Source organism: Plectrocnemia conspersa, unplaced genomic scaffold (genome assembly GCF_051122295.1).
Source record: "Plectrocnemia conspersa isolate PC_06_02 unplaced genomic scaffold, ASM5112229v1 ptg000007l, whole genome shotgun sequence".
Classification (NCBI taxonomy): domain Eukaryota; kingdom Metazoa; phylum Arthropoda; class Insecta; order Trichoptera; family Polycentropodidae; genus Plectrocnemia; species Plectrocnemia conspersa.
This window is the reverse complement of record NW_028277171.1, coordinates 8,391,310-8,406,304: the sequence shown is the minus strand read 5'-3', so window position 1 is coordinate 8,406,304 and position 14,995 is coordinate 8,391,310. Positions and strand designations below refer to the sequence as shown.

Here is a 14,995-nt window from a genome sequence, read left to right as displayed (position 1 = left end):
ATGAGATTTGGGGTTTAGGAAAGCGATTAGGTGCAGATTTGACTTGTGACTATAGATCTAGAGTTCCATGCTTCCATGCTGTAAGTCTTCATGCTTCAGAATATCCATATAATTTGTTGTGCTTAAACCTCTGTAATGACACTCAAACAAATGTCGATCTCTTGCCAACTTTAGACAGTCCAAGAGCAGGTGAAATACGGTTGCAGAAACTTGAAAAATAAACTAATACCAGGAAGACCCGACTTTACAGAATAAATATTGTGATAAATAATTAAAATAAAAAGTCGTGCATAGTGACATATTGCTTATAATTAATATAATAGATGTCACTGATTTACAGACTTTAATTTCAGTCTGGTGTCTCACTTCTTACTTATTAGTTTTTTATTGTGTTTACTCAGTTGTAACGCATTGGACTAACGCCTGTCATAAAATAAATATGATATTTTCTTTGTTTACTTGACAAATGTGATATCTCGGCGTACGTTGTGGACATCGATTGTGAGTATGTGGCTTTCATATAATTTTCAGAAATGCCAGCGTATTTGAAGATGCATTATAGTTAAATTTATGTGAGGGGCCTTCCTATGTGGATACATTCACAATCATTCTCCAGCCAAAACGTTATTAAACTTTCTTGAACCTTGTCCATAATAGTAAGGTGCAAAAGTTGCTATATTCAAGAATTCTACATCACACATCACTCTTATATTTAAGTTTTTCTATTAGCACAATATCATCGACAGATTACAAATTATTGAGTGAGACTCGGACTATCTTCATTTGAGTTTATATTGAAGATCATTGGAGATAGAACTCAACCTTGTCTTACTCCGCCCTACTGACTCCAACATACATACATATCGATTTTTTATTGCCAATTCTGACTAACTTTTTGCTGTTAATATAAATTTTCAATAATTTAACATTTATGGATTTTTATACACCTATCGTTTTACTATACTGGAAGAAGCATTCACATTGACATCACATCACTATTAAAACACGAGTGCTGAAAAAGGTTTCTTGAGTTACTTTCTCATTGATTGCAAAGATTATATTACCATCTCGATCGTTTAAGTTAGTCACCTGTGTCATCGATCTCTCATAGTTCGTTTTAAATAATTATATAAAATAACCATTCAGCTTCTGTTTCTTGTATTTTTCTTCCGTTCTTTCTGATGATTTTATATAATATATACTCACATAATTAGTTACCAAAACCCGAATTTAACAGATAGTAGCATTGGCTATCTGCTATTACAGAGAACGGCATTTGACGATAACACAGGAATTATCTACAATTCTAGTTTTTCCATAATAATCTCCATTCATATATACATACATATAATATATTAATCATGCCTCAATCATGTTTACCGCAATTTATCTTATCTTATCCTTCCTGGACAACCCCAGCTATAAATATAACATTTCCAAAAGTTGATCAAATCCATGTATAAAACGATCAATGTGTTGTTCTTATCCAATTAGTCGCCAAAAAACAATCGACACACATGATCAAAATTGTGTACGATGAAATAGGAAAAATGATCATTTTCAGCATTAAATTTTGGTAAAAATATATGCAACTTATCTACCTTCTTATATGCCCAGAAAAATTTCCATTGAATAATAGTAATGGTCAAATCAAGTGTTTAAATGTCATTGTCTTCTTGATAAATCAATCTTGATTTGTAATATTTAATTTTTAATTTACAAGATCACTGTTGAACCAATACTTCTGTCAAATAGAAAAATTAAAACATATAGATGAACCATAAATTAAAAGCATATTTTATTACATCGATAATAAATATAAATATATCATAGTAAATTATAACATAGTAAAGTATTACAACTGGCAAATATACATTATACTTATAATATAAAAAAAAATAGTTATCTTGATGGACTAACTATATAAAATCATCTCCCAAGTGGCGTGCAAAGATTTTCACCTGTGCAAATCTCTACTGTGCGACTATCTTCTTCAGGATATGGCGCAAACAACCTGTTAAAGGAACAGATTTGCACCATAACCTCCAAAGCATGTTGAGGAATCCGCCCCCGCAGCGCAACCTATGACCACTGCAAACATTTTAATGTAAAGTTTATGAAAGCTTATGGTTAAGCAACAATTCTGCAAATTGTTTGCTTATCAATGAAGTTGCATAGAATTGAACTACTGTTATTTATTTTTGTAACACCTTACAAATTAGAAATGTGAATCACAGAAATAGTCAAGTCTTACTAACATATATCAAGTAAATATGAGAGAAAATAATCTATTGATCTTTACTTTAATAGATGATGGAATCATCCAAGATTTAAAAGTAGCTTGAGGGAAAAATAATCTTGACATATTGTAGTTACGCTAATAATTTCAGTCTGGATAATCACCGTTAAAATACATGTGTAATCAATAAATATCTAGCAAATCATGGTAATTTAAAAACCTATATCTTAAGTTTCTTCAACAAATCCATAACTTTTTTAAAACGTGTCCGTATCTCTTCCTCACTTCTGTGCGGAAGTAACTCTTTGAATTTCATCATAAGATCTCCTTCATCATCGCTGTCGTTTCGGAGAATAGTAAGAATAATTTTATCCTCGTCTCTCGTCCACACTGCTTCTCGTTCAGCTTGAGCGATCTCCTCTGCAGTTTTTTGAACATTGCTCATCGAACTGCCAGTTCCCATATCATCGTCTTCGTTGTCGGAGTTTATTATTTCTAGCTTAACGATATATGAATTCGTAGGTTCCTTATTACTGACATTTGTCCGATTTTGAGCATCTTTATTTTCAGATTCTTTGTTAGTAGCCGAAGCCCTATTGCTATCTTTTACGTCCCTTCTTTTCAACTCTTCTTTTATAAATAATTCTCTTTGATTATTAAATTCGTCGAAAGTATCAATCATATCCTCTTCCATCACAATATTGCCTTCTTTTGATGCGTTCGCATTGGGCTTGGTTATTTGATTAGTATCTACATTATCTGTTGATTTTACTAAGCTTCGCGAGCACTGAGCAGTTTTAGAATTTTTTGACTTGGACGTCGGAGTTCGCAAAATTTTTAATTGCCTGCAAATACGTTCGTTATAAATTTCTAATTAAATATTATTACAATATCATTATATTACCGTTTTGGGGACACTCTTTCTTCGTCTGAATCGTTTCTGATAACCGTTGAAGTGCTTTGAGGCTCAGCGGAAATCGCTCTTCTTCGAGAATTCAGCTTTGTCTTTGAAACGGGAGCTGATAATCTACGCGCTTGGTCTTTAGCATCTTGCCAATTGAGATGTACTCCTCGTAAAACGCGTCCGTGCTGAACGTAAACACGGCCTTGAATGTACTAAAAAAATCCGAAAAATTAATTTATTTAAAGAAAAATAGGAAATACAATAATTATAAAAAAAAGTAAATTACCCTCATGCCGCAACCTATACAATGCCTAGATTTATTCTTATATTTATCGTTTGATAAACTATGACATGTACATGTACAAGATTCGTTACCATAGTTTTCTTCTACTGCAGGTAAGTCTAACTGTTCAAATTCCAATCCAGGACCTGACGCACCATCGTCAGAATTATCTTTCATTAATTTATCACAATCGATAATCTCAAAACCGTTATTAAGTAGACTAAAAAATAAACAACCATTAGACACAAAGACATCTTACACAAAAAAAATCTATTTATATAGTATACATACCTTTCCGGTGGTTTTTCATCAGGGAACAATTTCAAAAACCAATCTATTAAATATTGATTACCTTTTAACAAAGGCAATATGTGATTTTTAACCATTTCCGTAGTTAAATCAGAATCTTGTTTCTCTGCAAGTCGTTCTAGTGTCCACAATACTTTACGTAGCTGCGCTGGCTTATTAGCAAAATAAATCTGAAACAAATAGGATAAAACATTTATATATAAGATTTAAATTTGAATCCAATACCTCTACATAATAAAAAAATGTTCAGCAACAAAAGTAATCTACTATCATTATTACCTGAAGCCTCTCTATGAAATCAGACATACTCGTCAGCATGAAATGGTCCATGAATCGGCCAATTTCATTCGCTTGTCCGGGCGTTAAAAATGTTAAAAACTCTTCCGACAAATCAGCATATTTCGTGCCAAATAATTTTTCTATTTTGTTATATAAATGCGCTGGAGTTTCTACAGCAGGATTGAAGCCGTTCAAAATGTTTTGAAAGTCTAGAAATGACACATCACTATCGTTTTTGGACAAGCAACTTTTAACTTTATCCAAATAAGCAGCTGCGTACACTATAAAAAAAATATAAATAAATCACCTTTATTAAACGAGGAAGTAAGTGGTGTGGCAATTAATTCCTGGATCGACCCAATGAAAAGAACCACGTACAGCCAGACTGGGCTTGGATATTTTAATAAATTATTCATATACACATAATATTTTCTTTATAGAAAGTCTGAGTAGCAGTTATTTATTACATACTACTTTACTTTTGATCGAATTTCACTGCAGTTCTGATGAATCCATGAATTATATTGCCAAACATTTGTATAATTACGAGTTTCTTTTAAATCGTCGACGTATGGATCTTTGGCAACAAACATCGCTCTGTTTGCCTCGAGTTCTCGTTGAGCCTTGAGTCCCACGCGTTGTGCTAACTTTTGTTTGACCGGGATTGGATTACATGGCTTCGGTGCGACTTTATCATCAATCTTAAACATAAAAAATTAGGTATTATATGTGTGTGTATATAAGCAGGGTTACAAATAGCTGGAGTGGAATAATATTGATTAAAAAACATAAGTTTATTAACACTTAATCCGCAGGTCCCAGAATTCTCCGTTTTTTTATGTATCAACAGCTGGTTCTGGAATATTCCATGTAGCAAAATCAAAATATTACTAATGACGTTTGTTAAGAAGCACATACACTACAAAGATATTTAATAAAAAATCTTAGTGACCACAAAGAATTAGGCTGCAAAAATTTGTTTTACAATTCACTATTCAGCCTTGATAAAAGATCGCAATTTTATACAGTTCATTAAACCATAGTGCCATATTGTATTAATGGAAATTTGTAGCAAATTCCATTTACATCTCATCAGCTTCAGTTGGATAAAGAAAGCACAAACAAGCAGAAGAGTTTTTTTCCTTTTTGATTTTATGAATTTTATGAGCTTTTATGAATTATTAACAGTGGTGAATTTAAGCATAGGCGGGGAAGGCGCTCGTCTCAGGGCCCCCGGTTGGACATTAATATTTTTTTGATGAACTATTATAGGATCGGTATATAATTTCACTATTTTAAGCCATGAAGTGAACATACACATCTGGAGCCGATAAACGAAAATAAGGAAGAAAATAGAGAAAATCTCGCTTAATCAAACAAAGTCTTTGAATGCGTTTATTTTCAAAAATAAATATCGAATAATGTATGAAAAATAACAAATGTGTAAGAGAAAGAGAAGATATCGAAGAACCGGCAGAATGCGAACAAATAGAATAAATTTAAAAGCAACTAATAGAGGAAATAAAAGGCAAGGTAGGAATACGTTTGACGCACTCGTAAAACCTCGCAAAACCTCACTCGACACATTTAACTCTACTGCACCTCGACGCCCGGGTTACATCTTCGCTACATGGACTCCTTCGAACTCGGTTTTACACCTCGCCTCCTGTCTGAGCAACCATGTCTAAGACACGCACGCGCCTGAGACAAATATCGACGTCTTCTAGAAGGGTTTAGCGACGTAAACAAAGGTTGACCATCAAACACTACATCACAAATACTGGAGGTTTCATAAAGGCCACTTTGTACAGTTCGCTGTACAAACATCATACTACAAATCATCGACCGGCACTGTCGAAAACGTTACATTGAAGCGTCAACAACAATCCACGACCTGACCGCTTCACATATATATCTGCTTCAGACTTGAAAACGTACCTTTTTCTTTAGCAGTGCAGCGCCGCCATCCGAAACAATAGCATTTTTGGCTGCATCGATCCGTTCCTCAGATTCGTCCGATCTCATTGTGCAATCTCTCGAGTTTGCCAACAGGAACGGCATAGAGGGCAACATGTTTGCGTCTAATTCGGCGACGAGCGCCTTGAGACTTTGCTTTAACAGAGCGATGCTCTCGAACTCGTCGTGGTGTTGGACGACGAACGTCCGCAGCAAACGAGCGTCGCTGCCGGTCGCCAACCTCAGCAAACGCGATAAGACGGCTCCGAGCCGTCTATGGTTGCAGGGTCTTTGCGTGTGCTTCTTGCCAAAGTAGTCGGTTATGAACGTTTGATTCTTGAGGTCGGACTCGATTGATCCGTCGCGACAGACGCTGCAGTCGCAAACGTGCTGGCATTCTCGGCCGACGGGCCTGACTGAAACCTGATTGGTTCGAACGACAACTTCGCTCTCTACGGTGGGCTCGTTCTGTGTTTTTTCGACGACAGATTCAGCGACAGGTTCGACGGCAGACTCGACGACAGGTTCGACGACAGGTTCGACGACAGGTTCGACGACAGGCTCGGCGGCAGATTCGGCGTCAACGTCGGAATGGTCGGAGTCCAGGAGTTCGACAACTTCGTCGCTATTGTCAGCCGTACCGGAGATCGAATTCGAGTTGACGGACGAAGTGCATGAACCATGTTCCTATGAAAACAGAAGTGACAGATCAAATGTTGCCATACGGAAAATAATGAATGACTAAAAATATTAAAATTTGGCCATAGACATAACGAATTACAGCAATTAGTCGTTCAGGATAACACTTTTAACTTTTCCATATGTGGTAATATATAATATATATTTTCATACTTATCATTATTTATTTGCATGTGATGCATAACTGTTACAGTGAATGTTTATTTTTCAGTGAAGTTATATTTTCACTATTGAAGCTCAAATACATTTTCACCAGTAAATATATATTTCTACTAGGGAAAATATAATTTAACCGCTGGTGAAATTATATGCTGCTCTAAAATGTTTACAAAATTCAATTTGACATACATTTAGTATTCAAACCCAAACCTAATTTACACGAATTAACCAAACCCAACTTGACCTAATAAACATTCTAAAACTAATTATACTTTTAGAACTTTCATTAGGTAATTTACCAAAGGAAGAAGCAAAGAAATAACGAAAATTCAATAACTGCACCAGCTGAGCTATAAAAATTTAATGTTTTTATAGATTGTATTATCAGTAATTTGACAACTGGATTTAATACAGCAAAATAAATAAATAATACATTCAGTTTCATTAGGTTATTCCTAAAATAAAATTTAGAAAAAACAGTCTCGAATCTATCACGAAAATATTTTATGTCATTTCAGTAAAATTATAACAGAAAACATTTTCACCAGTAGATATATATTTTTACTAGTGAAAATATAATTTTAATAGCAGGTGTTAGTAAAGTTATATGATTTCAACATTACATTATTTATTTACATCTGATGTAAAAGTGTTACAGTGAATGTATATTTTTTGGTAAAGTTATATTTTCATTAGTGAAGTCCAAATACATTTTCACCAGTAGATACATATTTCTACTAGCGAAAATATTATTTAACATCATTAATTTTATTTGGAGTATAGTTACAAAATGTAATCTTGAAACAAAAAAAATTATTTAAGCAAATCAATATTTGAAGACATTAAAAAAAATGTAAACGCATCATGAATATGAGATGCATCAGTAAGTAAGTTGTATAGACGACCAATTTAATAATAATAATTGTTACCTTTCTACTGTAATAATATTTCCAACCGAGTATTAAATCAGGCTGCTTTGGCAAAAAAAGTTGTATCGTAGTTTTATTAACATCATATCCGTGCATTACATTAACTGTAGGCAGTGCTTCTCCATAAATAAAGTAGTGCTATATTAAAATAATAATCAAATATTAAAATATGGCTATAAGAAAGGATAATAAATATTTAAAAGATTACAAAACCTTAATTGGGTTATCCTCTTTTTCATTTCTCATCGTTTTAATAAAATATCTTAACTGCTTCACACTCTTGCATGGCATCATATATTTTATAATAAGTTCTGATACGTGAGAAAATCCCATTGGATCACTTTTTCCGAATTTGTAAATTTGTCTATTAGAGTTCATATATCCGTAAAACTGTTCTAGTCCCATTGCTATCAATCTAAACAGAATCATATTTTAAATTAACCACAAAATTTAATCTTGAATAAAATTAAAAATAAAACTTACTGTATTTCCGATTTGAGCATGTCAGTTTTTTTGGCCTTGAGTCTGAATGGGTTTCTCGGTATTAAGTCCAAGTATAGAAATACGTTACTCTCCAATATAAATTGACAAAATTCAGTGGGGAACTCACCACCGTATACAGATCTCCGTTTCTGATATTTTTCCCTAAATTTTATAATCAATGACGAATTAAAAAGTACATTCAAAGCTATAATTAAAAAATCCATTAAATCCATTGATATACGTACAATACAATAAAATAATAAGAGAGCGTTAAAATTATTATCAAAAGCTCGTAATATAATTTATCTATGAAAATTACAATTTATAATATGATAACTTACATTTTTTCAATTTCATAAAGAATAAATCTGTAAAATAAAATACACATCATATTAATTTATAATATATAGCACAATATACATATGTATGTATGAAATTAATTTAATCGAAACTTGATTGTTTATTTTTATAATAGACATACTAGAGCTATTTGAAAAATTCTAGAATCTGGTATATTCAATTGCGTTTCAAACTAAATAAAAGAGTACAGCAATATTTGTAAACTAGTTTATTTTTGAGATCTAAATGAAAATATATTTTTTATAAAAAATTGTCATACTCTGCCAACAGTTCGACTATCTTTAAAAAGATTCCTAAGATGTTTCGTGAGTATTTAATCTATGATGTATATATTTTCAATCATTCTTGCCTTCAGTTGTCAATGAGATTTTTAATGGAGAAAATAATTTACAAGAAAAACAATAGACCTCATCTTTTGTTTCCGAATAAACTAGCTAATCATAGTGATATGTTACACCATTTGGAATTATTGTATGATAAGAACTACCACTACAATCTCTAAATGGGCTTTACAAAATAGAAGAATAGTCAGAGAATTTTGCATCTTAAAAATTGTGTGGGATATATATTTCATATGGAGAAATCAATAATTATATTGAAATTAAAATAACCAGATACCCGTCAAAAATAACATGGTACTCGCTTCTTTTTAAAACGCACGGGTAATCGACTACCCGGTTCCGGTTCTACGTACTTGCGTCAGAAGCCCTAATTGGACCTAAACAAGTGCAAAAATATTTATTTCCTGAAACTTGAAAATTATAGGCATAGAAAGTTTACTCCGAGTTCTTATCATACAATAATTCCAAATGGTGAAACATATCACTATGATTAGCTAGTTTATTCGAAAACAAAAGATGAGGTCTATTGTTAGATCCACGCTAGAGCCGGCCCTGTAGTAAATATATTATTACAATAAAAAACTATATTTTTTATAATAAAAAACTGAGCAATTCGTGGTTTTTTTACTTTAAAAAATCATAATTATTACCTAGAGCTGAGAAACTCAACTATAAATGAATTCAATATGTATACCATAATCAATAATAAATCTATCATATCTCTGTGACTAAGATCTTAGTGTCATTTATTGGTCACATATACTGTTTCAATGTAAACTATTTTTATAATGAAAAAACTTAAAATTTAAACTAGGATTAATATTTTTAGAATTAGTCATCATCCAAGATCATTTCATATACTGGACTTTTCCATTTTTTTTATATAACTAAAGATTATATATTTATATACATGTTAATTCTAAGAATATTTCAAATAGCCATCCTTAATTAGTCCTATCTTTAGGCAAATTAATAATATTAACATGTATCAAAACTGATGAAAATATGTATAGCTTACTTCATTAAATCTTGCGTTTCAGGTGTGTTGTTCGCTAACATTTTCTCCCACTTCTCACACAGCTCAATGGCATTTAAAAGATTGCATGGTCGAAAAGCAGATTTAAGATTATCTCCAGCTAAATACTTGAGCGTCATCTGATAAAAAAAATATACATTATAATTATTTGGGTACGGCAATTTATGAAATTATAATTCGGACAGTTCATGATTGTTCATAAACATCAAAACATAAAGACAAATTCAAGAAGATAAAAACATTAATAAAGAAACTTGTAAGAAAAACTTTCAGCAAACCAAAGAAAGGATATATAATGAAATACCTGCGATGACCATTTGTAACACCAAGATAATTGCCGTAATTGGCTGTGAGTTGTAACAATAGCACTATTGAATGCATTTTTGTGCAATTGAGTGATGACGAAAAAAGATCAGGGCCTAGCTTAACCGAGTATAAAAGGCTTGCCACTGCCAATTCACGTTTTGTATTCAAATAAACTTAAATTTGGACTACTGTATATGCATATATAGGAAATCACGGTACAATTTTGACACTAATATTACTTGTATATTTATGTGATTACACATGCTAGAAATAAATTTAAGCAAGTTGATACTGTAATTAATTATAGAAACTAACCAAAAACTCTTTTTCACTCGGCCCAAATTTCCAATACGTGGGATGACCGTGTAATTGCAAAAAGCACTGTGTAGCCAACTGAACATGCTGCCTCATTTGTTGTTCTAGCAAACTTAGCTGTTCTTGCGTCAACTGAATGTTTTCTTCACAAGGCAACTCTGTATATTGTATCGGTACTTTAAAAAATTCATGTTTTAAAATAATCTTATCGTACGTAAACATGAGTCTAGTAATTTCCGTTCTTTTTGTAGGTTGACTAGATACTTCCGGGGACTTTTCTTTTACTTTCTTTTCCTCAGTGATATTCAACGGAACTTCGACGTATACCGTAAACTCTTTACCGTCGTGAGTGACTGTGGTTTCCTGTAGTTCTATGTTTAGTGTTGAATTTGTTGGATCGCTTGTTTTCTTGGCTTGACAATGATTATTCTCACTATTGAATACTGCATTGGCATTTTTATTTCCCTCAGTTGCATTATTTATTATAACCTTCATTTGACTAGTATTGTCCTCGATATACACCACTTCTAGATCTTTATTATCTTCAATTGGTTTATCTACAATTAACTTCATTCCACTATTGTTATCCTCTATATACTCCACCTTGGCATAAACACCTCCATCATATTGAGGCACATACGCTAACTAAAAAATATGTATTAAATAATTTTTATTATATATCTTTTTAACAACAGCAAAGAACAAAAATGTGATACTTACGTCTGATTTTTCAATATTTTCTAATTTTACAGAATTTTCAACCTCTCCAATCGAGGACATAAAATTTTGTGGATCAATATCAAATATACCGTTTATATCTTCCAATAGCTCTCCAACCAAGTCTTTAAGTTCTTCTTGAGATACTCTCACTCCATTATCTACACGTAATTCCTCTCGCAATTCATCATTATCAACTGTGAACATAAATAACATCATATTGTAACACAATATTTTTATCCATTTTCAACAACGATAATGAATTAATTTTTTAAATAAAATAAATTATTCAAAAATCTTGAGAATATGATAATGAAATTATCACATTATAAGTCATATCACCGATTAAGCTCAACATAATGTTGTAGATATGAAAATAAGGTTTAAATTTAGTTTTTTTTTAGACATGCTTAGGAGCAATAAAATTACGCTTTTAAATTACACTAGGTTTAAAAAAAGGACTTTTAATAACAATATGGTAATATGAAATAATGAATATATTTGGGGATGTTCCACTAGCGACATTGGGTTAAAAAAGCAGTAGTACTCTTAGGTAAAAAAGTTATTGAAGCAAGTAAAGTTACAACATACAAGTGTCTATTTCTGTTGCAGCGTTATATTCTGGATCTGCCTCATCATCATCTTCATTAAGGTTACCTAAAAATACAAATTGATTATCATAAGCATTTTATGAATGTGTTTGTATAATGCATATGTATTTACATATACTAAGAGGTTTTGAAAATTCTTCTAAAAAATCTCTCCATACATCGTCGATTTCATCTGTGTCTGTAAAATCTGGAGGTACAAAATCTTCCTCAATTTGTTCAATAGGTATATCACTAAGACATAACTTTGATCTAGTTCTTAGGGCAATAGTAGCATCTAGTTCTTCTTCAACTTCTTGCGTTGTCAAATCCTGAAATTAAAATGCTTGTACAATATTCTTTAAGTCTTTTTGTTGATTGACTTAATTACCTTTGGAATTTTAAAAACTCCGTCATCTGTATATTTAATTTCGTTCTCGAGAGTTGAATTCAATGATTTATTGGGGGTAGCTGGTGTTCTAGGTAATGAGTCAATGTCAGATGAGTCGGTGGGTTCCTTATCATCGTCACTCTAAATTTTTCATTAAATTTAAATCAAAACTAATAAAATTAACCCATGAGTAATTTAACATACGTGCTCCTCAAACGTTGGCTCATATTCTTCATCAGATTCTTCTTCGGGCAATTCTTCTGATATCAAAGAGTTAACTTCGGGCGATACCGAAATCGGCACTTTTATGGGCGTAAGCGGTGATAACGGCCATGAAACATTAGCAGCGGCAGTAGTCTTTAATTTTCTATACAATAATATATAACAAATTATCATAAATTTTGAGTGAGCTGTAAAACTAGTTACAAAGCAATTTAAATGTACTTCGTTTTGGCTCTTGTTAATTTTGGTTCTAGTTTTAATTCCTCAACAGTTTTGTCGTTCGTCTCCTCTTCTTCGCCCCGCAACATAACAAGAGCCATCACATGTTCGTTCAATACAACTTTCTGTAATTTTAATATTAAACATTTCAGAAAATATGTATGTTTAATTTTTACAAAAGTTAAAATAGTTCACCTTTAATATGCTTTTAATATGAGCTGGTGTGAGGTTATTCTTTAATGCGACAGATGTCAACTTATCGTCGATACTGTCGACACTTTCAATGGTCGTGTTTGATTCTTCATCTTCACTTTGATTTGTGTCAGTTCTATTAAAAAGTAATTTATTTAGTAAATACATGCAGGCAAAACTATAAAAAATTATATATTATCTAGTTTTTTAAAAAACTAACGAAATACATAACGTGTGAAATAAAGACGAAGAGTTATCAAAAAGAAAATAATTATAATCACATATAATATATAATCACAATTAATGTGTAATCAAACTAGTACAATACTTTAAACATTACTCTCTATTGATTTAGAGATAAACATACTCCCCTATTATCTGCCAAATTTTAATCAGCTAATATGTCTTAACTCATTACCGGTAGGAAACCAGATAATTTAGTATAGTTGGACTAACGTAAACGTCAAAAAGACGATTTTCTGGCTTTACGTCTAAGTTTATTTGAAAGTGTATTGAATATTACCCATCGACTTTCTAACTACTTCTATATTTCAAATAGTTGTTATTTATTGTATTATATTTATTGATGAAACAAATGCAATGGTTCTAAACATGTTATTATAAGCTCATTTTTATTTATGTCTCACATTTATCAACTTATGATTATTTTATTTATTTCTCACTTTTATCAAAAATTAATTATTTTATTCACATATATATTATATTAAGAGTAAATGTTACTTTACTGATAAAATAAAATAAGCGGTTCCTAACATTTTTTTGTAAGTTTTTATTTGTAAGGTATGAGAATAATAATTAGTATGTAAATATACTATGTACATATTGTATATTTTATTCATGGATTAAATAAATAAAAATATTACACTTTAAGAAAATCGTTTATTTTATAAGATTATTTGCAATATAAAAAAATATAATGATAGTTTTAGGAGGTAAAATAATAGTAAATAAGCAAAAAAGAAAGAGTTGGAAAGACATGCTATAACTACCTTTTCCTCTTTTTGGTGCCCGAATGAATGTCATCTGATTCTAAATCAATTATTAATTCGTCTGAAGAATCTTTTTCTTGCTCTACGGCAGCTTTATCATTTGTTTTATTAGACATTTCATCGAGTAAACACCTACTTACTAGCGCTAGGTGACAGCTACAATTGACTTCTTGTGTTGCCATATTGAAAAATAAATATACCTAATCTCTTTTTAAATCGCCCACAATGTATTTAGTTTAATAGGTAATACCATAAACTGATTTCCATATTATAATTTACTAATAAAATAATTTAATTTAAATGTTTTTTAAATTAATATCTACGAGGGTAAGTCGAAATATAACCTCAATGGTTTTTATCGTAATATATATTGAACGAAAACGTATAATAATACGTAAAATTTAAAGCAACTAGAGTACGATCGGGATAAGGATGCTGGTTTGTTATTGTGTGCGTGTACGTGTATATGAGAGGGAGAAGCGATGTAGCGTGTACTTCGTTGTCTCGCTTTCTCTTTTAAGGACAGTCGCTGATTCGTCAACGCTGGTATTCGTCATTAAAGTGCAGTGTGGCACAGAAGTTCGATCTTCTCTAGTGATTTATTTTAAATAATTTTGTGTTGATATTGGTTTAACCCATATATGCCCACTGTCCCATGGGTAGATCACTAAACTCGTGCTACTGTTTTTTATTTATAAATGAAATTTTAAGAGAACAAAATTTCTTGGGCATATCTGGGTTAACTGATATCAAGGCTTCAAATATACACTGTAAATTATTCGTTCTCTTACCCGTGGATTAAAATATTTTAATTATTTTTCCATTAATCCGTACGTTGTTGATTTTTTTACACTATTCTCTGTAAGGCTTAAAAAAGTTATTACTCTTATCGTTGCGCCAATGATAATTTTTTAATTTATTCAATGGATTCTAATGATTTAATAGAGTCGTCGAGCCATTAAACAATCTGCAAATAATTTCTTTCCCCATTTTATATCTTTTTGCTTTTGAAGAATAGCTAAAGACTTGAATTTTGCAATTATTTAATTAATGACATCA

General features: G+C 31.5%; 1 protein-coding gene across 2 annotated transcripts; it reads right to left on the bottom strand.

Annotated features, from left to right (window-relative positions):
• Positions 1-1,774: 1,774 nt before the first annotated feature.
• mute (gon-4 like protein muscle wasted) lies at positions 1,775-14,106 on the bottom strand. Of its 2 annotated transcripts, none has more exons than XM_088188571.1 (22): positions 13,937-14,106; positions 12,930-13,062; positions 12,738-12,859; positions 12,498-12,660; positions 12,294-12,434; positions 12,039-12,234; positions 11,907-11,972; positions 11,319-11,512; positions 10,599-11,243; positions 9,960-10,096; positions 8,582-8,608; positions 8,241-8,402; positions 7,971-8,172; positions 7,758-7,895; positions 5,953-6,657; positions 4,562-4,715; positions 4,015-4,295; positions 3,718-3,905; positions 3,430-3,646; positions 3,144-3,355; positions 2,460-3,084; positions 1,775-2,091 (listed from the first exon to the last, which is right to left on the bottom strand). In XM_088188571.1, the coding sequence occupies exons 1-21, from the start codon at positions 14,050-14,052 to the stop codon at positions 2,460-2,462; spliced, it is 4,824 nt and encodes a 1,607-aa protein (XP_088044697.1). In that variant the 5' UTR covers positions 14,053-14,106; the 3' UTR covers positions 1,775-2,091. The 2 variants fall into 2 exon arrangements, with proteins under 2 accessions (XP_088044697.1, XP_088044698.1); XM_088188572.1 differs by having other exon boundaries at positions 2,493-3,084.
• Positions 14,107-14,995: the final 889 nt, after the last annotated feature.

Bases quoted from the DNA above. Each gene is read 5' to 3' on its own strand.
- mute (XM_088188571.1), bottom strand. From the start codon at position 14,052: ATGTCTAATAAAACAAATGATAAAGCTGCCGTAGAGCAAGAAAAAGAT. The intron at 12,235-12,293 runs GTAATTAAGTCA...TTTTAATTTCAG, and splicing joins GAGTTTTTAAAATTCCAAAG to GATTTGACAACGCAAGAAGT. The intron at 8,609-9,959 runs GTAAGCTATACA...TTTATTTTACAG, and splicing joins GAAACGCAAGATTTAATGAA to ATTTATTCTTTATGAAATTG.